The 26,590-nt window shown below is 36.3% G+C and overlaps 1 protein-coding gene across 2 annotated transcripts in view; it reads left to right on the forward strand.

Moving 5' to 3' along the window:
- tud (tudor domain containing protein) overlaps window positions 1–26,590 on the forward strand; it is a 67,248-nt gene that overhangs the window by 21,719 nt on the left and 18,939 nt on the right. For both annotated transcript variants that reach the window (XM_081746400.1, XM_081746401.1), the window contains 4 exons: window positions 5,685–6,160; window positions 13,570–13,643; window positions 17,782–19,060; window positions 26,319–26,476. In XM_081746400.1, the coding sequence (XP_081602526.1) occupies window positions 5,685–6,160; window positions 13,570–13,643; window positions 17,782–19,060; window positions 26,319–26,476 (1,987 nt within the window). The remainder of the gene's footprint in view (window positions 1–5,684; window positions 6,161–13,569; window positions 13,644–17,781; window positions 19,061–26,318; window positions 26,477–26,590) is intronic.

Genomic DNA, 26,590 nt, shown 5'->3' on the forward strand with positions numbered 1-26,590 from the left:
TTCCTCGTTTAAAGCCGAATTTCCGAAAAGTTTGTGGCACATGTTCACTTTTATATCCGAAGTTTTGTATCACTAAGAAATGTCTAATCTTAAGGGGTTTCGAAATACGGCCATCTTCTTACTCCCTTTGTCTTCCAGTGGAGGGAAAATATAAAATAAACACTGAAACAAGTCTTTAATGGGGCAGACTACTAAGTATTTTTTTAAAAGCTAACAGTTTTTCTTTTGCCCGTTTTTCGCAAGAGAAAAGATATAATGAAATGTAACTTACCACAATATTCTACACTCGAAAATACGAATCGGAAGATTTTTCCAGTGTTGCTATCAATAGAAATTACAACGTGACCAGAATTTGAATTACCCAAAAATCTAGGTTAAGGCAGCGACTAAAAAATGAACTCAACGGTAATTGATAACTTATCGTGTTGTCTTTGTTCCTTGTAAACTTCTTTTTCAAAAATATTTGAATTTATTTTGTAATAACTTACAGAAGTTATTACAAACTAAATACAAATATTATGCAGATAATAATCTAATCATAATTCTTAAAATGGTCTTACCAAAGAACAATATTGTAGTATAAACAAACGTATGGAAGGTGAGGTAACATTAATTTTGTTTGAAAGAAAGAGACAGGGGAAATTGGTTTTCTTGTCGATTTTTTGTCACTTCATTGTCTCACCTTCTACACTTTTGTTTATACTAGTGCTGAAAAAGGGGCCGCGGTGGCTCAGTGGCAGAACGTTCACCTCTGGTGCATGGAGTCCTTCGGTCGATTTTAGCTCGCACCAAGTGAACTCTGTGATGGACAAACACCGTGTGCATGTTTTTTTCGGTGTTCTCCCGTTTCCTCCCACTTTCTTCATTTCACCATTCCATTCATTTCTCATCATCAGCGTCTCCTTTAACCTAGCCGGCATAACCGTGGGACGTAAAACTAAAAGATTTCATTTCATTTTTTGTACTATAGTTATGTAAACACCGAAGATGATGATAACGGGAATCGGGCGCCGTTCTATATATTTCAATCAAATGTCTGTCCATCTTCAGAACGTGAAAGAGAAAAAAATGAAATCTTTAAGTTTTATGCCCCACGATTATGCCTGCTAGACTAAAGGAGAGAGTAGTGATGAAAAATGAGTGAAACGGTGTAATGAATAAAGTGGGGAGAAACGGAAGAAGCCGAGAAAACCCACGCACACAGTGTTTATCCAGCACAAAGTTCACTTGGCGCGAGCTGGGATCGAACCAGGGACCCCAAGCACCAGAGGTGAATGCTCTACCACTGAGCCACCACGGCCCCGACTTCAAAAAGAGAAAGTTATTTTGTTCTATGTCCTGCGGCACCGAAAACAGGACCTATTATTAACGTGGTTTCAGAACTAGACTGGCGCGTGAACCTGGTACAATTTCCAAGTACACAGACTATTATGCAAAATCATTCCTTACAGTATAGGTTGTTCCTCAGCGCACTGTCTTGCCTCAGATAGCTGGATTACAAGACCACTCCATCGATCGTGACTCCGGCCATAAAAGATTAGTTAATTAAATATGCTGGTGAAATTACGTCTACGTAAAATTACAATAAACTGAAAATCCTACTTCCACATTGTATTGTCTAAACATGTGTTTTGCTTCTCCATGTATAAGAAAGAATTAAAGAAGTAAAGCACTGTAATTCACTTTAAAATGAGAATATGTTGAACAGTGCATTAAGAGCGGTAGCTGTTTTAAGTTTGTGTAAGTGTTATATCTTCCTTTAATTTTTTTCTGTGGACACTATACTATTAAAGTAATTATGCGTGTTTATTCACGATCCTGAGGTGAAAGCTAACTTGCCCTAAATTCAACGTTTTGGAAAGTCCACAAAGTAAGATTTATTGTAATTATTAGCTTCTTTTCGTATAATCGCGAAAATTATTTTTTCTTACCTTATCAGTTACGGATGTTTTCAGTGTAAAATCACACGCTTATTTATCAGCTCCCTTTGTTCAGAATATTTGCATACATTAAAATGCAAGATTTGGAATGTAAATAGTATATGAGGGTAGTTTAGTAAATATGATAATGGTCTGTTAATTGCATAAATTTATTCAAGTGTGGTGTGTTACAGATAATTTTCGATCATAATATCTACGCTTGCCAAAATGTGTGTTCCAGCTGTACGTGGCAGCAGTGCCGCAGCAGAAATTTGTGTATAGCGCCGTAGGTCACATGATGGCTTGGTGAATTTCTGCAACAATTGTGAATCGCTTGCCACCTTTTTGACTTCCCTTGGTTCAAACGGATGAAAAGAGCTATTCGTTTCAACATACAGGGGATATAGACAAACAAAACAAAACAAAACAAAAAAAAAAAACTTCATACAGGACACGTAAGTTTGACCCTCCACTGTACAACACGTGTTGCGGTTGCCGATCCTTTTTGTTTTCAATGAGTGTCATGTGGACCTTCCGCTTCCATCAGCAGTAACCAGTTCACCTGTGAGTGTCGTGGTGTGAAAGTGGTGCGGTAAAATGGGCGACCTGGTAGACTTCCAAAGAGGCATGATCGTTGGTGCCCGTCTGGTTGGAGCTTCAGTGGCAACAGTGGCAAACGTTGTGGGGGTATCGAAAGGCACTGTGTCCAATGTCACGAGGGCATACACAATTCATGGGCAAACAACGTCTGCAAAGCATAACAGTGGTCGAAAGACAATCCTGTCAGATAGGGACCGGAGGGCATTAAAACAGATTGTAGCAGCTAAAAAAAGACCGCTGCAATGAAATTTACGTCTGAACTCAATTCCGTCGTACAGAACTCGGTTTCATCGAAAACAGTGCGACGGGAACTTCATAAAATGAACATTTGTGGCAGGGCCGCTATCACCAAACCCCTGGTCACAGCAGTAAATGCGAAGAGGCGTATCCAGTGGTGCAAGGACCACAAGGCGTGGACTTATGAGCAGTGGAAACATGTAATGTGGTCCGATGAATCGACCTTCATCTTGTTTCCAACAACCGATCTTGTTTACGTATAGAGAACACAGGCCTATGATACAGAATGTCTGTTCCCAACTGTAAAGCATGGGGGTGGTTCTGTTACAGTATGGGCATTGATATCGTGGTTTTCTGCAGGTCCCATCATAGCCCTGCATTGAATGATGAATGCTAAGGCGTATGAGGCCATTTTGAGGGACCAGGTTCTATCAATGGCCCAAATATTGTTTCCTGATAGTGATGGCATCTACCAAGATGATTTGGCACCCTGTCACGTTGCAAAAACGGTGAAATCATGGTTTGAGGAGCATGACCAGGAGCTATCACACCTCCCCTGGGTCCCACAATCACCAGATCTGAACATCATTGAGCCATTGTGGTCTGAGTTAGAAAGACGTGTTCGGTCTCATTACCCTCCAACAGCATCCCTTAAGGAACTGGAGCATGCTTTGGAGGAACAATGGTACACAATTCCACACATCACGATTCAGGAGCTGTATACGTCCATTCCACGTCGGATCCAAGCTGTTTTGGACGCAAAAGAAGGCCCCACACCATACTAGGTACGATTTTCACACTTTTCCAAACGTTTTAGATTTTTTTGTCCAACCCCTGTATATTTTCCTCTGAGATTGTCGTACTTGGCCGGGGAGATTGGTTCTCTTTCCGTCATGAATCTCAATGTCCCAACCTCACATTTGGTCCCATATAACAAAACTATTACCATATATCTCAACAGTTGGTGATTTGTCCACCACAAAGTTCCTACTTCCATTACACTACTTCTTTCAGCGAACTTCCATAAACTCCACATCTTAATACGTGGTACTGAGATAGGCACTGCTTTAAACTGTCGTCTAAAACTATATGGCAAAGCAGAGACATGTTCGTGCTTGGCTAGAAGTCAGTGTTGTAGGGAATACTACAGTGTGTGAGATGTTACTCGTACAACCCACTATAACAGACAATATTATTTAAATCGCATTGTTCTGTATCTGTTTTTAACGTTTTGTCTTTGGAACAATCGTGCGCTCAATACAAGATCGGCTTTTAAAGAGTTTAGGAAAACCCATCAGGATAATGTTCTCATAACAGAATAGTACAATTATCTACAGAAGTAATGCTTCTCTCTCTTTCTCTCTTCTTCTTTATATATATATATATATATATATATATATATATATAAATAATCTAATGAAAATATGTAATAACTGGTATACTGGTACTCTCGTTAGCAGCTAATGAACAAATTAATATACCCTGTTTATACTATGGAGAAAGACAAAAGCTTCACTACTTCGTTTTTATTTGTGATTCCGCATTTGTTTTATGGTTGATCTTCGTCAGAAATTCGAATGTCTTGCCATTATACGATTAGCTGAGGAAACCAAATTAGACATTCAGAACTTCAAGCAAAACACCAGTCAGTTTTCCATTTCGTAGTGATTCAAATAATAATCTAAATTTGACTTGGACAAAGATATGCCTAATCGGATCTCATTTTAATATACTAATTACGAACCTTGGAAATACCTCTACACGACTGGAAATGACTGAAAATCTCTTGCCGAAAGATTACATTGAGGTGCAGAAGTAACATAGATTATAACCTATTCCTGAAAGTGTAATAACAAACGATACTAATGCATTGGAATTACCAAATTCTTGAATTGTATAACTCTCTTCATTGTTCGTACACAATTAACAAAACTGATTTTCCTATATATACATGCTTAATAAACGGATTATGATACGTAAAATTAACTGTCAACTATAAAGAAATAGTTACATATGAGTACAAAATAATCAATGTTACGTAAGTTTTTTAAAATCCTGTTTTAGTAGGAAGATAAATGTTCGTACGTTAAAAAGATAAATTTAAAGAAACGTAGTTGAGTGAAAATAATAAAAAGATTAAATTGGTAATTATAGTATTAAAAGATAGTGTATTTGTTCTTTTTATTTGTGTGTTTGTTTATTTAATAGAAAGTTTTGATCATACACGCATATTTGAATGCATATCGAGAACGAGACGGTTGTTCTTTGTATGAGTTCTCTATTTATCATTGCTTTTATAAGGAATTCGAAAACTTCAAATACGAAGACGGAAAATTCAAGCATTTAATTGTTAAAATCTCCGTATAGAACAAAGTAGCAGATTTACATTTAGATTGATTATGTTACATACAAATAACCATTTTAGTTAGTATATGAAAATTTCTTATTTTTAAACGTAAATCCCTATGTACATTGTAGCTTACCATATTTTTCGGGTTTTTACTGCAAGGAAAAAAAGGAATGAAAAGGGAAGGAAGCGGCCGGGACCATTGTTAGGTACCATCCTGGCATTTATGTGATGTGAATCAGGGAAACCTCATTCAGGATGGCTGACCTGAAAAAGCTTTTTACACTTTCTCGGTAGTGTCCTCACCGGAAATAGGACTCGGAACTGCTCACATCAAAGACGACTACGCTGCGCGTGTTCTCTACTATATTTGGTGGCAGCTATACAATAGAAAATACTTAGGTATTAACGTATAGTTTCGACGAAACTATTTATCTAATAATTTGATTTTCTGAAATTAGCGACCTTCGTTATTGCGTATTATCAAAATACGAACCTCCTAAACATTCTTCGTATCTCATCAATTTTTCTTGTAATTTGTGTTAGTTATTATTTACCTGAATAAATTATTTCCTTTGTAGATTTCAAGACGATAAACCCAGACGATACGACAATAACGAAAGCAACAGGTCTTGGCGACAAGATAGCGGGCAGCGCAACGATGATACATCCGGCAACTGGCGATCACGAGAGGGAAGAGACGACCGAAGCAAGAAGTGGGAGAACGGAGATAGACGGAATAAGCGTGACAGTGGCACAGACAGATGGCGTAATCAGGATGATGGTGATCGAGGTGGTGATAATGACAGTTCCTGGAAAAAAGATAGAGGCGGAAAATGGAATGATGGCGGTTTCAAGAAATCATTTAGAAGTGATTCTGATAGCAGAGATAATGATGGTGGTTTTAAGAGATATAACAGAAATGATTCGGATAACAGAGATAATGATGGTGGTTTTAAGAGATATAACAGAAGTGATTCGGATAGTAGAGACAGAAAATTCGACAAGCCATGGAGAAAGGATTCAAATGAAACCAACAACTGGGATTCAGGCAATAGTAAGTATACTGATGCTTTTGTCGTATTTCTTGTCTTAATTTGTTGTTTGCTGTTCCGTGATTGTTTTAAGGAACTATCATAAGAAGTAATTTGTAAGCCTATTCTGTTATTTACTTGTTTAATATTTAATGTAGTGTTGCGCCGATCCCTGACGACTTCTTTAGCAGATTTTGGTAATTTGTTTCACTTAGATTTTTGTATTGAAGTATTTAAAGAAAATTTCTTTCACTAGAATCTGTTGCTAGTTTGTGAAAATCTTACTTACTTCAAACAAGTAGTTTGTGAAGATGATGTTAAGTCTCCGAGTAAACATTCATTGTTAATGTAAGTTAATCTTCTTTACGCTTCTTTAACTTACTGAGGAGTTAAAAAGACATAATTTCACATTATATAGTAAATACGTAACTAACTAATTACGAAGTAGTACTGTAACTGTGATAATTTGTGTTTCTTAAGTTGCCCAGACTGCTGAGGAAGATATGGAACATCGAAACAATACAGTTAATACTACATTAAATAGCAGACGCAGTAAATAAAATACTTTTAGAATATATTTATGACCATGTATATTTATGCCCTTGGAAAGTGATTGAATAATTAACTACTCGCTTTTTCACAAACCTTTGCACTCTTCAAAAACAAACCGCGTAACTCAATTTGTATCACTCCGCGCACGAGTATTCAGCGATTGGTGCAGGAGAAAATGCTTCGTCTGTTTCCCGCAATATTTCTGCTTCTGCACGTGCATGTAATCCTTCACTGGTAACCTTCCTGCCTGCATGGCCATCATCAAATATAGCGCGCGCTCTGCGTATTTGTCAGTGGGTGTAGCTGTTTTCCTGTTAAATTTAAATTTTTGTGTAAGATGTCAATCCACATATAGAGATGTGCTTTTAATTGAAACTAAAATGTTCTTAGTGTGATTTAAAAATACAATAATTACTACTTAGGTTGAGCAAGTGGAATTTCTTGGGGACTAGTTTCTTATGAAAGAATAATGGTCATTTGGCTCATTGCAAGTGTTGCTCACTTCTGATTATATATTTTGTGTGTGTGTGTGTGTGTGTGTGTGTGTGAGTGTGTGTGAGAGAGAGAGAGAGTGAGTGAGTGAGTGAGTGAGAGAGAGAGAAGAATCGTAGTCAGACTGTTTAGTCGGTTTCAGAGAACTGGGATGCAAATGTTCATTATGTTACCCAAAAGAAAAACTGAGCCCTTGTACTAAATATCTATTTAATATATTAAATGCATTATACTTCAGATAATTGGAGAGCCTTTCATTGGATATAAAAAGTTGTAGCCCTATTATTTTAAAGATAAGTAAAAAAATAAAGATAAAAGCAATTTCACCGATTCGAAGTAGCGTAACGTCTGATGTTAATTCTGTATGTTATAATCAGGGATAAAAGTGGATCTGAAGACGTAGGGGTACGGTAGCAAGCGGCATGACGTCACGCCGTTCCCCCGCCTATTTTTGCCCATTTTAATTTCTTAGGAACTGCGGGACGTCGTACATATTTTTCCGAGGTCGGGGATGGCGTTCTCCCGCGTTCCCCCACTTTTACCCCTGGTTATAATTCGCATATCGATTAAAAGAAACGATCGGGTTTAACTCTTAACATACCAAGCGGGGTCCTCTAGGAACCCCAGAGGGCGATATTTGGTGATACTGCTGAAACTATAAGAATCAATTTATTCTGGATTTTTATGTGTCCTGCATCCTTTCCGGATATACTATCTATTACTTAATTAGATCAACGATGCGTTCGTTAAAAAAAATACAAAAAATAAAAACACACTTGAAAATGTAAAAGCTGTATTGTTAAACTTGTATTTCAGATTTACGAACACAAAAGTATAAAATTGTACGAGAAACTGAATATTGCTCAAGTAAACATAATATTTGATGTCAACAATGCTCATTTAACTTAGGTATGCTTTTAGACATCCAAAAAATAATAATTTGAGTTGTAATACTATGTTGAGATATTAAAATAATACTTGGGGTCCCCAGAAGACCCCAGCTTGGTAAACAACGTTGACGAGTTAGGCTTGGTACGTTAAGGATTAAATGAACATTTAAGAGTCGTAAGAATGATTGTCCGTTCTCAGGAGTAACAAAATATCTGAAAAAATCTTCAAGGGATACTAAAATTGTAATCCATTCAATAAATAAAATCTTTCGCTCTTTTTTTTTTTTAATGAACAATTATCCACATGTTCTCTTGCCTCTACTTGAGAGTCACGTAGTGATCCGAAACACAGTTTAGAAATGGATGGGGGTAAAAGAGCATATGTTTTAGTACATCTCCTAGTCAAGCTAATAAATATAGTAAGACAACAAAGACTAGAGAACATAGTACGATCCAATAGCTCTGATTCTAATTTTCCATGTTATCCCTTGACGCTATGGACAGGCTAAATAAAATTTAGTAGTGATAGATTGAATATTTTGAACCATTAATGCGAACTCCCTGATATACAGAGGACGAAGATTTATGGTCAACCACGATTAGCCATGATTTGCAGTTACAGGGAAAATTTAAGAGATTGTTCAGCCCGGCTTCCAGGCATGAACGTCCGCAGGACTTTTTCAAGGAGGTAAAATACTGATTCCACGAGGGGGGGACAAAAGACCGACACACAAACTCAGTCGCGAATACACAATATTTTGATACACGAGGGCACATAATACGTCAAGTAAAACAGTTATTTACGCGCGTATGCTTATTAACTACAGTAAATAATCTATAATACCAGATACTATATTATGTAATATGAATATATTAAGTGTTATAACATTTAAGTAAGCAAATTAGTATGTATTGACATGCACTTCCAAAAACCTTTCAAAACCCAGGGAGGCAACATCCCCTTTGCCCCTTCCTTGCTGCGGGCAGCCATGCTTCCTAGTGTTCTGTGCCTATATTTATATGCTACTTCAAAGATTCAGGAGAGAGAAAATGCATCTTGGTAATCTAAAGAAGTCCATGCCATTTCATTTTCAATCTCCCGCTCTTCGGTTTGTTTCTTAATTTGTTAGCTCGAGGTTTTCTATAAACTTTTTAGTTTGTTAGTTGGCAACATTTACACACTGCCGTCTGCGTTGTTTACAAGAGCTGCAAAGCTTCGTGAAAAAGCGAGTAGTCTTACCATAAATACTGTCTCAATTTTTGAGGGTGGCTGTACTTCTGCCCGTACAAGCGAGTGACGTTAAGAGCGGTATTGCGAAGCTTTGGTTCGGATTCAATGTTAAGTTATAGGTCCACGTCTCATATAGCCTCGCTGCTGAAAGAGACGCTAAATATGCTGAAAGAGACTGCTAAATATGCTGAAAGAGACGCTAAACTCAAATCAAATTAAAATTAAACGTGAGCATGTGGAACAAGAGCATGTATAAATACGTGACAGCAACCAATTGTTTGAGTGAAGTGCGCAGACGTGTCAAGTGATCAGTTGAGTGCAAAACAAAATGATACTAACGATAAAGTAGTGCGTGTTCATTGTTGAGTATTATGCGAAGCACAGTTCGTTGGAAACGAATGCTGAAATGTTTACACAGTAGTTTAAGAATGGAAGTATGTTGGCAAAATATTTAGCAAAATATGCAATGTAAAGCTTAGTGGCAAAATGGTGCAAAAAGGGGTCTTAAGGTTAGTTTATAGGGACAAGTTTTGCCGATAGATGTTACTACAGTCTTCGTATCTCTCTCATGCATTTTTTTACCTTTCCCGAAAATTCACGATTTCTCTTACAAATTTCAGCCTGGAGACTTCAAATTTTTAGAGAAGAATTTTCATAACCTATTGAAGTCTCAATAATCCGTGCCGATTTTTTATTTAAAATTTTCTTCATTGTTGAAATTGAATATCCAAATTTTTAGTCATATACTGTTTCAACAATGAAGAAAATTCTAAATAAAAAATCGGAACGGATTGTTGCCTTCGATAGATTATCAAGTTCCTTCTCTAAAAATTTGAAGTCTATAGTTTGAAATTTGTAAGAGAAATCATGAGTTATCGTGAAAGGTAATAAAAAAAAATAAAAATAAAAAATAAAAAAAAAAGAGAGAGAGAGAGACGAAGACCGTAGTGACGTCTATCGACAAAATTTGTCCCTTTAAACCAATCTTAAACGATGGCCATTTCCAGCATCTTCTGTAAAGATTAGTTCTCTTGTTCATTAACAAGGATAAATTTGTTAGAATTACAAATATTTCTGGGATAGTTTTATTTTGTGTGTTCCCAAAGTTTCTCAGAGATACAAATAATAATAATAATGATTCACAAGTAACGTCCTTGAAGGAACATTACAGGTGAGTCATGATATTGTTTATATGAAAAATGTTCCATACGCTCAATAAGTAATTATAAGAAATAGCTTACGTGTATTCGAAGTTATTTTGTCTACAAATTTTGTCAGTCTGAATTCATGATTCTGACATCTTCATTGAACCCATAATTTTGTTACTAATGAGCGTTAGAAGCTAGAACTTAGGAAAGGGACCTTCAAGGAAATGTAATAAACTCATTTTTCAGATTTTATAGACCAGTTCTGTGTTCGGAAACTCCCTTGCTAAAAGGTTATTCAGAAAGCGCGCCGGTTTTGTTACATCAAATTATGAACTCTATTTTTTCCGAAAAACATTAACAAAATTCATAAAGATGTTCATTACACATTCCGATTTCAGGTATGGTGAATGACGTCGGGCATATGACCTCTTTTACTGCGCTGGCATACAATTCTTGGGAACGGCGAGGAATCAATTTCATTGAACTAACAGCCACACTGTCACGAATCACCGCAATGTTTTGCTGAGAACGACCACGACGACGACGCCCAGGACTTCTAATGTTCACTGTTGAACCTGTTTCAATTAACTTTTTCGTAAGTCTGCGATTTGTTGATTCATTCGGTGCCTCATTTCGCCCTAGAATCGCGCGAAGTCGCCTGGCAGTTGCTGCATAACTTTCTCCATTCTGATAAAAAGTTTTCACAATTAGCAAACGTTGCGCTATAGTAAACTGCTCCATGGCTAGACGGAGACTGAAGAAATGCGAGAAATTCAGACTAAGGCTACAATTGGAATGTTCGTGGGTAGAGCAACAATACAAAACATTGTCGGCAACCGAGAAACAAAAATTTGTCAGACGACCCCAAACCGGCGCTCTTTTTGAATAACTCTATAGAATTAATAAAATAAATACGTTAAACAAGAATGGGCAAAACATCTTGAAAAAAAAAAAAAAAAAAAACTGTAGTTACAACAACTTGTATAAAATATACAAGTTCCAACTTCCATTATTTTATGTATAATTATTAATTGCTACCGTCTATACTCTGGATTGAACGCCATCTTTTCAGTAATAAATTTTAATTTTAAATTAGGAAAATAATCATCTCATAACTATAAAATGTGAATGTGGAACGGAAAATATTTCGAACATAATTGTAATTCCGTTCACGTGTAGCTATGCAGTATTTTTTGTCGTTGAAAAAATATTTTTCCTTTCCATTTAATCAAGGAGCTAATATCTTTTAAAATTTTTTTAAAAAATCGCTCAACCGGCGCTACATCTAAGGTTTGACACAACAGTTTGGAAGAATGGGTTATCTATAAACACCCTAGGTAGTATGTCACGTCAAATTGTGGTATCATTAATTTTTTGAACGCCATTTTGTGTTTTGATCACGGTACTTCGGTCACATTCGGGAGCCGTTGGCTTAAAATGTGCATAACTCCGTTTAGAATGGAGCGATTTAAATAATTTTGGCACCAAATGAAAGACAATGAAATGCTCTAACTACATTTTAAGCCAAAATGTCCCGAATGTGACGGAAGTCACGTGATCACGACCCAAAATGGTGTCCATAAAGTTAGATACCACAATTTGACGTTACATCTAAGGTTTGATATCACAGTTTGGTAGAAAAGCTTCAGACAGGAGAGCAGATAGTTGTTGGTAGAGGATTCAGTAATGAGACAAGAACAGTACAGTTAACTAAAAGATACTGTAAGGAATTGTCGGCATCCCCTGACACACATGTAGCTGTACTACGCACTGCACACTTCAGTGAAATTGGATCTGTAGAATCGTGGTTTCGTACATAAGTAAAGGATAAACTGCGTTACATTCCGATACACAAGCTGGCTGCTGATTTCTGTCTTAGACTATGTGATACACTATTGCCCTTTTATGCACCGACTGGCTGTGACTCCACGAGCTCGTTCACAGCAATTGGAAAGAAAAGACCCTTCAAAATGCTGTGTGAAAATTAGCTATATCAGAAAGGTGTTTGCAAGTTGGATACGAATGTAACACTCAATGAACATACCATTTCAGCATGTGAATCATCCGTGTACAAGTTGTACATAAAAATTGAGGAGGCTAGCCTCAAAACTGATACTGTACATTACTTGTTATTTTGCAAAAAAAGGACAAAAATGAGCTACTGCCTTCAACAACAGACAGTCTGCTACAATACCTAAAGCGTACAAATTATCAACCTTACATCTGGAAGAAGGCATTAGTTTCAAGCCAAGATCTGCTATAACCTGAAGAACACGGCTGGTGTAACTACGATGGTGTTCTAAAATCTGTGTGGATGACAAAAGAGTCAACACCAAATGGACAAACTGAACCTTACAGTGTGTAACTGTTTTAAATCACGTTGTGTAAGGAGAAACTGCCCATGCATGGTGCAAAATCTTTCGTGTAAGGAAGCATGTTCTTGTATGGCAAATGAAGAATGCCAAAACTCATGTACACAGCTATATGAACGTTGAAATGACTCAGGTTGTGATAAGGATTACATTTAAGAAGTTACAGTACTACAGTAGGAATGTAGGTCTAGTGCAATTCGTGAAATTTAACGTGTAAAGGTGAATAAAATCGTAAAAATAATAAAATCTTTTTTGTAGGACATTTCATTATCTCTCATTAGATGTCAACAGTATTTAAATCGCACCATTCTAACCAGAGTTATGCATATTTTAAGCCATCGACTTCCGAATGTGACCGAAATCACGTGATCAAAACAACGGCATCCATAAAATTAATGATACCACAATTTGATGTGGCACACTATCTAGGGTGTTTATATACAAGCCATTCTACCAAACTGTGGTATCAAACCTTAGATATAGTGTGGGTTGTGCCAATTTCGTTTTTAGAACCCTTTCAGATATTAGCTCTTTGACTAATTTACTTGCAAAATGAGATTCGCGCGAGAGGGAGGTCATGAATTGCTATTTTTTTAAAATGAGATTTATTATTATTATTATTATTATTATTATTATTATTATTATTCAAAAGAAAAATTTAGATTGATGTAAATTTGCAATATTAAGCACTAATAAATTCCAGGTTTTTAACCATCGTAATTACGAGTATATTGATTCTTGTTGCAGATAATTCCAGATCTGGAGGATTTAGAGGAGGAGATTGGAACAAAGATGACTGGAAATCAAAAACTACATCTCAGGTGAGTTTTAGAGTAACAAAGCTGTAATATGCAGGATGTTCAATTTAAGTGTACTACGTTAACGAATACCAGACTGTATGTATATTTTGTTCGTAATGATAATCCAATACTGGTATTATTCTCCGTTGAGAAAAGACTTGCTGCAGAGGGGAGAGGAAAAGAACTGAGTCACTCGCATTCAGAATGGATAAGCCAAGTAACTTCATCACTTTCAGTAAAAACGAATGCAATGCTCCAAAAGCAGTATTTTCGCTTTCAAACAATATGGCTGCTAGATAAACAAAACATAGGTCGGTGTATGAGTCACGTTTGCGAGCAGTACTTTTGCTTATCTTCAGTATCTTTCATCTATTTTTTCTGTAAAGTTTCTTTTTTTTTCTGAAATTGATAAAAATTCTTTTGTTTTCATTATAATGCTCATAGTAAACCTAACGATTGATTGTAAGTTTCATATCTAGCCTGTTTCTTTAGGATCCACCCAAAACAAATTAAAACGAAACTACTAGCGGAAATGCATCATGCTTGCAAAATCAAAACCTACCTTAATACCCGGTACTATTTATTTTTTATTTATGTCACTCTAGGCCCCAACGAGTCTTGGACTCACTTTAAGGGTCAATACAGTTACATTGCTTATACATATGGAAATACAAAAGTAGATTGATTATACATAATAGATTAAAGAATAGAATTAAGGCAATATCTGTTGAGTTTATCCTTCCATTTATTATTATGATTATTATTATTTTAATGCTATTCCTTTTACACTTACACTTCATATTCATAGTTTTTGCCATAATAGCTGTTACCCGTTTTTTGAATAATGAATTTGATTTCAACTGTTTGTATTCAGTTGAAATTTCATTGAAACATTTTATGAGATAGTTCTTAACCCCTCCTGTTCCGTATGTTTTTGAAGAATAAGATACCGCATGTATTTGTTCTTTATGTCTTATCTCATGATTATCAAAGTAACTGTTTTTATTTAGTATTATATTGTGATGTATATTATTATTCATAACATTAAACATATAATACGTAGCTGATTCTTTGGCTAAATAATCTATTGGTAATACTTTAGACGTTCTATAGGTATTTAAATTTGAGTTTAAGCGTGACAGGTTGTATGTAATGCAAAATACAAATAGTACAAATACAAAATACAAATACAAATACAAAATGCAAAATACAAATACAATGTGCTGCAAAATTTATGTAGTGCACTTTTGCTAGAACGTCTCCATAATATGTTCATGTAAGTTAGATGAGTTATGTACACTCATGTCCAAAATTATTGTCGCATGTCTATAAATATGTTGTTGTAGGAATATATTTGATAACGAATTCTCTCGGTATTTCTTATAATGTTAGTATGTGTATAATTGGCAAAGACATGTATGTAGCAAATTTCATGTCAAAAGAGCAGTAAATAAGAGCAATAAAACGAAAATAAAACTTTCTTGTCCATTTAGCAACATTTTGTTTTACTCATTCTAATTTTCATATTTATAATTGTATTCCTATGACATTTACCACAAATATACATTTCCCGATTATACACATAGTATCAGTATTAAAAGTACCCTGCAAAATCATCATCAAATTATATTCTTACAAGAAGATAGGTATAGATATGCGACAATCATTTTGGGCATGAGTGTACATATGCATAATAGATACATACATTTTTTTTAAGGTTCGGCAATAATATATTTCTAAATCTATTAAGCACCTCTATTATTGGCTTTTTTTTTAAACACAAAAATGTGTGGTCCTCATTCAAGATGCTGATTAATTATTATTCCTAGGTATTTAGTTTCAGTAACTCTTCTTATTCTATTCTTCTTCTATTACTTTTCTTTGAGTTGATTTTCTTCTATATTTCACTCTTCTTGGGTGTCTTAGACGGGAGCATATTTTCCACGTAGCAGAAAGTAGCTCGCGTTCAGAACCTTGCAAGAGGGTTGAAATGTAGAGGAAAATAACTCGTAAAGAAAAGTGATATCGGGTACTAAAGTAAGTTTAATTATATATATATAATCTATTAGTAAAATTGGGTTGTTTTCTAGTGAAACATAATTACTGGTATAGAAGCCACCAAACTTTGGATATTTGTGATACTTCAACGTCCTAAGTTTGCAACATTACGTAAGAACTGTGGTATTGTATGTTTTCATTTTACGTGTAGATTTGAAATCTGTTAATCTGACGTAGTACCATTTGAAAAAATACAACTTCAGGTTGCGTTAGCAAAAATGTAAGCCTTCTGGTATCACAGAATACCAATGGTCTTCTACCGATATTTGCATGGTACAACATTTCAGCGTTTTTTGTCCACTAGTTTAAAAGTAACAAGGGCGTATCAAGGTAAATGGTCCACCCCTGTAGAACAATTTGTCACTACTTAGTATTATTTTGTTTTAAGGAAATCAAAATTCACTCCGGAAGTTTTAGCAAATTCCCGGTTTTTCTAGAAGACTAAGAGCAAAGATCGAATCCTATTCCCAGAACACTGAATTCATGTTAGAAAACGCCTCTCACGTCTGCTTTTTCTTCCCCTTTTTCAGAAGTGGCCAGCCTTTTTAAATTTGAGGATTGCTTTTCGTTCAGAAATAACTGGCAGCTTATCTGTTCACTATTCCACTAGAAAAAAATCAGAAAACAGTGATAGATACAGACAGTATGACCCACATACCATGGGCTCTCTCTCTCTTACGACTGATAGACCGCGGGTGATGCTTGGCCACCACTGCTGCATGACGATTAACATTGAAACCGGAAATCTTAGATACCTACTATTTTTGCTTTGAATAACAGTAAAGCTAAAATATATATTCTTGGAACATTAAATCGATTTCAAAAGTTTTTAACGCTATCTTTTACCGCTCGTGTTCCATGTAGACCAATCTTGAAACCGGAAATGACAGAGAATTGTTACAACTTTAAGTTTTAGTAGAGTGATAACGATGGGTATGGAATCCTGTTACTGGGAGTGGGATGTTGAATCCACTAATAATAATAATAATAATTTCAAAAAACTGCGTCTCATTATCTACCGTTTTCGCTAGAACGTCCATAGACGTTAAAGCTGCTAACAATCAACATTGCATTGATTGTCTGGTTACGTGTTAAGAGCTCAAAATTGATTATTCTGCGGACATGCCACCAAACACTTAAAATCACTTTGCAGGTGTGGAGATCTTCTTTTGGCACAGTTCTTGCGGCGGACCTACTTTTTATCCCCTGTCACCATTCTGTCCAGAGAAGCTCACATTTGTGACGCATGAGCAGGGAACCCAATGTCCACTTGTTGCTGCTTTTGTTGAGGTGGTAAAGCATGGGGTACCCATTTACCGAGTATTGACACGTACCCAAGGTACTGTAAATGATGATGAACAGTCGAATGGGTGACATGGAGTATATTTACGAATTCTTCTACAGTTTGCATTGGATTTGCCTTTACTGCTGTTTTAAGGGTATTGTTGTTTAGCTGCACAGATCTCCTTCTCGTGGCTTATAGATGAGGCTGGTGTCCCCAGAGCGAAACCTCTGGCACTTCCACAGCAACCTGGCCATGTGCGGGATTGATGTTCCAGTCAGCTGTGCTGGCTGAATATCCCTGATTAATTTCATTCAGTATCGCATGCCGTATGTGGTCCTCCGACATTGTCATGAGTAAACACAAGCTTAAATTCCAAAACGAGGAGTAGACCATTCTCTGTGTATACACTGCTGCATAATGAAGTGCTCTATATGACACAGTTATGGCTCTTGCCGTCTGTGTCACTATTTTCTCGTCAGGTGACGTAATTGCAGCGGCCATCGCAGAAACTACATTACTTACGTATATTTCGTGTGCGATCACTAAAATGTAAGAGATAGCGGATTGAGCACACTCAAAGTATAAGAGGGTGAATTATTTATGCGCTAGCTTAGAAAATGTATTCAATGATAAATTTTGTACTAACTATCCAATTGTCCAATTTTCGTGAAAGTGGATAAATTTCAAAAAACTGAAGAAGGAAAAGAGAGAAAAACCCTTGTTTCACCTTTAGATCTTTATCATATAGGATACTGTATTCATAAAACATACTTGATGTACTCTCAATTTTTAAGTACTTTATATTTTATTTTTTAGGTTTCTGATAATCAATGGCCATCTGCTTCAACAACAGAAGATTCTTGGGACTCACCAGCTCCTGTCTCCAAATCATCAGATTCTTCCACCTTCCAAGAACTTGTAATAAGATCTGGTTCGGTCAAAGAAGTAGAAGTGGTGTTTATTAACAATCCAGAATCATTTTTCGTACAACTGAAAGATTCAAAGAATGTTATAAGTGCCTTAACAGAGCGATTAAGTGAAGAGGGTGAAGCGAGCAAAACAATATCACCTGTTACCAAAAATCAAAAATGTATCGCTAAGTATTCCGTGGATGAAGTCTTCTATCGAGCTTTAGTAAAGGAAGTTACAGGAAATTTGGCTCATGTTTTCTTCGTAGATTATGGGAATGAAGATGATGTCGATGTACAATATATAAAGGAGTTGCCTAATAATTGTAGCCAATATCCAATGCAGGCTGTGAAATGTTCCTTGCACGGATTGCCGCGAAGAATGTCCGAGTGGAATGATGATGAAATAGCATTATTCACATCTCTTACAGAGGAAAAGAACATAGAGGCTGAGTTTCTTCAAGTTAGTAACGATGTTTACTATGTTATCTTAAAAGACGTTGATAGTGCAGAAGTAGTTAATGAAAAATTTGGTATGGTTCCGAAAGTTCAGTCGATCGAACCAGTTCCGGAATTTGGCGTTGGCGTTGAGAAATTCACAGATCAGATCATTTCACCTCAACATTTCGACGAAGTCACTATATCGTGGTTTATTAACCCTGAGAACTTTTATGTACAACTGTTGTCATACACGAATGAGTTTAGAACAATGATGTCAGAAGTACAGCGTGTATACAAAAGGCGACCCACTCAAACTGTTAAATGTAAGCTTGGACTTCCAGTAATCGCCAGATTCTCTGCCGATAATGTTTTATATCGAGCGGAGATTAGAGCTGTAAAAGACCAGAATGTGATAGTATTCTTCGTTGATTACGGAAATACATCTTCTGTTCGTAAGGATGATTTGTGGTACATTGATACTGTGTTTGTAACATTACCGAAACAGGCAGTGCTTTGTACTTTGGAAGGAATAAAACCAGCTTCTGATGAATGGCCTAAGGCTGGTACTGGGGAAGTGGATAAATATTTTGAATCCAATAAATTCAAGTGCACTTTCGGAGACAAAGTAGATGACAAATTCAATGTAACATTGTACCTGAATGATCGCAGCATTGCTGACAGTTTGGTTCAAGATGGATTGGCCCTAGCCAGCGACTATATTGCTACTACAGAAGTCTGTGATGAAGGTAAGTTAACGAACTACATTTTCTTAAAGCATATTCAAAGTTATCGGTAGTACTATGGAGCTGCCTCGTATCTCAATAGAAGAAACATTAATAAATGCGGTGGAACTATACTTTTTATAGGAGATAAAGTTAACAATACAGATGTCTTACATAAAAGTTACATCTCACTTGCCACTATTGACAGTTATAAATTCTCGTGTAGGGATTTTTCTACTTTTATTCCTGACTGATTTTTCAATATGTGAAAATAGCCTTTCCTTTGTGTTTGAAACGTGAGATATCTTCAAAGTACTTTCGATGTATATGTGAATATCAGGAAAACAAAGATTTGTGAGTGTATATTCACTTCATTGGTTAAGAAAACTTAGCTTCATCATTGACGAGTGATAACAGTAATTAATATGACAAGGTGTATCTTCACTGTTTTTCTTCCGTGAATCCATTCCATGTATAAACTTGATGAGTCAATTTCGTTGGTATTTCTCTTACCTCTTTTTTTATCTTCTGTGAACAAGATTCCAGAGAACAGCCGAAAGCTTGGAAGTAGATTTTGTTGTTGTTGTAAGGAATCAGAATTTGAAGCGAGACCGTTCAAAAAGCCTCTTATATTTTCGACACAAGCCTTACCTATAATACCAGAGAACCAACGGAAAATATTATATCGCCGTTCTGACAGTTCCGATACTTCCGATCTAATCTATCTTCTAAAATGCGTCTAATAGAGCCTGTCTATCTCATCTGTGCCCTCGGAAAATATGTGAAATATACTTCGACCCCACCCCCGCCGTCCCCTGATGGATGAAAACCTCCCTTTGCGTAGGGAAAACAAGTGAATGACCTCCTCTGTGTTGCCAATTTCTCATTCAGTCATTTGGTGCTGACGAGTGAAGATCATAGGCTACTTAGAATGGCTAACAAGACAGAGAACAGCGAAGTTCGTGAAATAATTCTCCGCTTCCGCATCTAACAATTGAAAAATCTCAGACGGAGCAATTTATCCGTCCTCTTTCGAGGGAGGTACGGGAAAACACACATCGACAGCAGCTCCAGAAGGGACACCAGTTAAAATAGAAAGGCTCTAGTCTTCATTCTATCTACATGCATCAGCCATCATTGTTATTCTTGCAATATTCCAACTCTTCATTTGGAGCGCGGTGGCTCAGTGGTAGAGCACTTACCTCTGGTGCGTGGGATCCCTGGTTGGACCCCGGCCAAGTAAGTTTGTGGTGCACAACATCGTGTCCTCGGATTTTCTCGTGTACTTCCGTTTTCTCTCACATTCTCATTCCATAAATTCTTCCACCATTTACTTGCCTTAATCATCTGTCCCCCCTTAGCCTAAGAGGCATAATCGTGGGGACGTTAAGCTAAAGAATTTCGTTTTATTTTTTTTCCAAGTCTCCATTTACCCGTATTCGAAGATCATAGTCAGTCACAAGTCATTCTCGGATTCCTGTCGTATTTCCTCTGTGCATAGTCCTTCCTTCCCTTCATATTGATTGATTAAAATGTAACTTTCCTTTTCACCGCTAAGGCTATATACGAGCGGTGGTCAGTCAATCCAGGGTTTTTATTTTCTTTATTAAAAACTTCAAAAAGTAAAAACGGCGCTTATTTTCCAAATAATTTCCTGTTACAATTATACAATTATCTTAGCGTTTAATTAATGCCTGAAAGGCTTCAGCATAGATAGATTTGCCAGTGCGCCTGAACCATTCATTTCAATACTAATGGTGACCTCTGAGGAACAGTAAGAATCTAAACAAACAGAAATCACTTGACAGACTTCAATTCAGTGCAGACGTCAATTCTTCGTTACCGATCAAAAGTGGAAAGCTGTTTTGAACCCACCGTAGCGTGCACTCACTTTTCGTAACAGGAAATGGCCATGATTTATTGTTCGTATTGTACAAACGAACGAGTACACACTTTTGCTATTTCTCGATAAGTTATGTGGCGACTGTCCATGATAAGCTCTTTAATGCGCTAAATATTCCTAAGACTGACTGTTGTGGGCTGGAATCGTCAATGACAGACGTACGGTGATTTTTAAGTGCTTGCACCTTATAGGTGTCGTGTTGCGGCTCAATATCTCATCACCGTACTGTGATTGAAGTCTTCCGTAAATTTTAGCTGGTTGTACGCCCCCTTTCATTGAAAGTTTCAGTGATCCTGCTACCCCACGCCGTTCCGTGTACTTTCACACTGTTGTCCGCCATCTTCAATAACGGACTCCACGACGATAAATGAGTGCTTCGTACCAGTAACAAGGCACCACTTCCACTCTAGGATTAAATTTTAAACGTTAAAAAAAAAAAAAAAAAAAAAAAAAGGTCTTAGATCGATTTGAACGCCCATAGATGGAGCAGGAGTGGATACTAATATGCCTATGAAGTTTACATCAATATAGCTGCATTAACGTACCTGTCGCTTACATTTAACGGAAGTGCCATTTTAAAAAAAATCGTAAGCCCGATATACAAGAATGAATTATGTCTTAACCCCAGGCATTTCTATACGCCGTGATTGGCCGTAAGTACAGGATCAAACTACCCAAAGAGGTAGTGTGGCAAGCAGATATTTAACACGGAGGCCGCCACTTCGTCAGTATCTTCACTCAGTTTTTAGTGACAGTGATGTGTACTTAACATCATCTGATAAGCAAACTGTTACTGTGAGTTCGAACTTGGGCATGACACTGCACCAGCAACCCAAAGCATTTCTCATGCGGAAGAGGAAGGCACAGTGAACTGATTGGTTCCAGAAATTTCTTGCAGGTTATAAAAATGTCGAAGATCAGCGAAGGTCCGACCGCTCTATAGTAATAGATTCTAAGGTCATACGACACGCTATTGAGAGAAATTCACCCACCAGCACACTACGATTGTCAAACCAACTCAGCATGTATTGCATTGCTTCCATTGTATTGCATAAACTTCAGGAACTCGGGAAAACTTCAGGAGCTGCTGCATTGTGCCGACATCTGCTACAAAATCCACATAATGTGCGTTCCTGAAACGGATTGTCACATGCGATAAAAAGTAGGTGTTTCTCCGAATTCCCAATAAAAAGCGAGTGAGCAAGGGCCAGCTTCCAGAAGCCTCGAGTGATTTTACGTTCATTCCCCGTAACTGAAACGTTGAGTACAGTACAGGGTGTCTATCGGTCACGAAAGTCATGAAAAAGTCACGAAATCAGAAAAGGGTCATGAAAGTCAAGAAAAAATCACAAAATTTAGCTTTTTTTTTCCCCCAGGCTGTACAAATATAAGTACAGACTGGATAATTTTGTTCTATAAAACGTCAAAATTCACCATCAAAAATGTCTATGGTCGGCTTTAAACGCTACCAAATCGCAAGCAAAGAACGCTTCTCTCTCTCGCGTGAAAATTCGGTCTAATTCGCACTCAAATTCGCTCTTGTGAATGTTACGAAATTTTATGGTTTGATAAAGAAAAGGTCACGAAAAAGTCACGAAATTTCATTTTGGAATTTCAGTAGACACCCTGCAGTACTTCAGTATTAGTCTATATTGACAACAAATGCCTTTATGTTCCATGTAATTACTGAATGAGTTCTGAGTTATTTAAATTTGGTAACCTCTCTGTAACGGGCATCTCTCATTTACGAACAAATAACCATGTCCCATCGGTGTCTACTATTCAGAGATTTCTCTTATTATTATTTGCGTTTGAACCACAAATATACGGGGCTACCAGATGCGTAGAAAACCTGGAAATGTCAGGAAATTTAATTTTGTTCGGGGAAAACCTGGAGAACCTAGAAAAGTCAAGGAATTTAGTTTAATAGTACAAAAAATCTATAACGTTATTATTTTTACCTCTCTGCCTCTGACGATGGAAAGCATTGGAAGTATACTTTCCTTTTTTACTAAACTTCCTAGCATGAATGACTCCAAGAACGTAAGGTGCCCAACTGAACTACGTTGTACCAATCTTACTTTTTGTAAACTAATACTAACCCTCTCTCTTAAGAGTACTCTTAATCTCTAGAGGGGCAGCTTATATCAAACAGGTTTAAAGAATTTTTTTTTTTTTTCCCTCAGATTTCGTGTTTGATGCTTGTCGATGTGAATTTTAGAAGAACCAATTAAGAGGAGCATGAAATCAGTTTTTTAGCAAGTTACTGAAAAATATTCAACTCATGAAAAGTATACGTTTTGATATGAAGTCCGTTTGGAAAATCAGCTCATTTCCTTTTCTATTACGGGTCGTTTGCGAATGCGTTTTAAACGAAACTGCTTTGGAGAGGCAACCATGCCATATTCAAGGCTGGAGTATGGACAGTACAGTCTGGTAAGGATCATTTCCACCTTAGAACTGGAATAACTAGGGTTAGAATCTTCATACGCCAACTGTCAGTATGATTTGCATATTTCCCTCTCAAAATACATGTTCGTTTAAACGTATTCGAAAATGACCCGTAATAGCAAATGTAATGAGCTGGTTTTGCAAACGCACTACTCATGCAAGTCGAGCTGCAAACGTTATTATAAGCTATTTTATTAATTTTCTTTCTCTTTTAATGCTCTTCTTTTTTTACCAGATAAATGTTTTATTTGATTGGTTTTATTGTATTAATATTTGACATCCTGATATTTAATTGTTTTCGATATTGAGTGGGTGGATTCCACACTGTATCCTGAATGGAGTAAGTAGTTGAAGGTAAATCCTAATCATATGAAGAGCTGGGTTTTGTAGAAGACATTTGAATGATGGGTCACCAAGGTGCGGTAAATCATTCAAAAAGTGCTAAACATAGAAAGGTGGAAGATAACAAAAGCAAACAAACCGTTATGCCGTAGTTTGTAGCAATACCAAGAATAATTTTCCCCTGCGAGTGTCAGGAATATCACATGGAGTATCAGGACTACCAAAATCAAGTAGCGTGTTCTTTGTTATCAAAGAGGAGGTAACAAGCGCAGAAATCATATGGGCAATGAAGATGGTTATCAGAAATGTTTATTTAATTCATGCACTTATTTTGGATGTGGTATTTCAATGTATGTTGCCTGATAGGGAAATAACTTAGAAGTTTTCAATGGAAGAATTTCTGTATGGCTTGAAGTCCTATTTGAAATTCTTACGAATATAGTTGATTAGAAGTTTTCAATGGAAGAATTTCTGTATGGCTTGAAGTCCTATTTGAAATTCTTACGAATATAGTTGATTTCATCGATGAGTCTCCAAATGTCGAAATTCAGCAAGGAAAAGTGAATTGGGATAACACGATTAACAAGATAGGTGTTCGAATTGTGGTTTTTGGCCATTCTGCTGCAAAAGACCTTAGCAAATTCAAAGTAACTCTTAATGGCTTATCATTATCCAGAATAATCCAAATTTCCATGGATGGACTCATTGTCAACTGGAAACTTCATGGCAATTTGTTTGCTGAAGATGAACTCTTAGACTTGGGTTCTTGCAGTTTACATATCCTTCGTGGATCACTTCAAACTGGAGATGATGATGCTGGCTAGAATATTATTAATGTTTTGAAAAGCTTGCACAGATTTTTCAAGAACAGTCTTCACGTTGTACAGATTTCATATCGTGCACAGGCATTAATAAATTCCTCAAGAAATTGTGCAGTTGCCTAAGTTGCTTCACCTACTACCACATATCAAGAAGTACTTGGAACAATTTAAGAAGTTTCTTTTAAAGTATTTGGAAGATGGAATTGTTTGGAAAACAATTGATGATCCGCTGACCCTGCCTGGATTGACTTTTTAGGTGTCGGTCAGTGCAGATGTTGAACCTTTTCTGGTTAAATTTCAGTCGTCAAAGCCCTTTTGGTGTATAGAATGTAAACATTTGATTCTTCGCCTTATGAAGAAATTTATTAAAAGTGGAGTCTTAGAAGCGGATATGACATTGAAACTGTTAAAAAAAAAAAAAAAAAAAAAAAAAAAAGTATCTGATAAATAAACTTTGCTTGTGTTCTAAGGTTGACATAGGATTTACTGCAAAGATTTTAAATCATAGCAAAGTGAGTGAAAAACTAAAACTTGAATTCCTGCTGGAATGTAGAAAATTTTTGCTAACAAGGTGCGGGGAGATCTTTGAAAAATGTTCAATGAAATATAGGTTTATGCACAGTCTTTCTTGACTCATTCCGAGAGAGATCCGTGCAAATGGGAATTTATGTAAGTCGTATGAACTATGTTTTGCAAGAACTATGAGAAAAATCATATTCTGTGACCAACTCCAGAAGAAGCAAAACAGAACAGTAAAATGTGTTCTAAGTTACGAAATTGAATGGACTGATAAGTTGATAGTTTCAATCCTGAAACAGATTGGACTTTTTATCACAATTTAATTGGAAATAATGAGGAGTTCGAAGAACTGCGGAAAGTAATGAAAATTTTGCTTTAATTCTTTCTCACGGAAATGCGAGTGTTGAAACTGTTTTTTCTATTAATAAGGACATGGGAAGATTCAATAGTAGCATTGAGATTAGTGGATGATTCTGAAAAATGTTCTGGCGGACCGTGTGCGGTAAAAATAAATGGTAAATTACTTCAATTTGCTCGTGTTTCATGCAAGCGGTATGATGAAGCGTGAAGAAATCGCGAAGAAAATGCAGTTGAGTCGAAAAAGCGTGAGCGTAAATGCATCGCTAATCAAATTAGTATACTAGAGAAGAAAAAGCAAAATTATCAGTAGGAGCCGATCTGGAAACAAGTTATCAACGTGGAAATTGCTACCTTGAGGAAATCTTTTCCGTAACAATAAAAACTGTTTGTTAGTTACAGTATATTAGGTTCTGTTTATTGTTACTACAATACATCATTTACTTTATTATTATTATTATTATTATTATTATTATTATTATTATTATTATTATTATTATTATTATTATTATTATTATTATATCGTATATAAAGAATATGTAAAAAAAAATACACTAAAAGACTGGCGGATGTTGTGGTGGACCTTTGTTTTTTGTACAACTTTTAGCTAACAAAAATTTTATAACCTTAGAAGCTAAAAAAATTAGGAGGAACTCAAGAAATTCAATCTGGAAAATGTGCTCTACAAACCTGGAAAAATCATGGAAAATGAAAATAGAAAATCCCTGGTAAATCTGAACGTAGCATCTCAATAAAACAGTTTGTAATATTTATTTATTGAATCCTTCTTATATCTTCCAAGAAATAATAATTTCTGTTGAATACTAATATTAATTTCTGCTGAAGCAATTGACTCTTTTTTAAAATTTTGTTCGTTTATTTCTTTCAGATGACTACGAAGAAGTTAGCCTTGATTTATATAATAAACAGATTTTACCTGTCCACTTGACGTTTGTCGAAGGTCTTTCGAAATTCTTCGTCCATTTGAATACAGCAAGGGCAACTGTTGTTCAGAATCTAGTCGATGAATATTGCAGAAATGAAAACGTGAGTTTGAACAGCAGTTTTTTCTCTCTGAAATAATTATAATTTTTATTTTTCTTTCTTTCCTTCAGTTTGCTTTTATTAGAAACTGTCATGCAGGGTAGGGAAAGTGAAGCA

This window comes from Thermobia domestica, chromosome 18 (genome assembly GCF_964235325.1).
Source record: "Thermobia domestica chromosome 18, izTheDome1.hap1.1, whole genome shotgun sequence".
Classification (NCBI taxonomy): Eukaryota; Metazoa; Arthropoda; class Insecta; order Zygentoma; family Lepismatidae; genus Thermobia; species Thermobia domestica.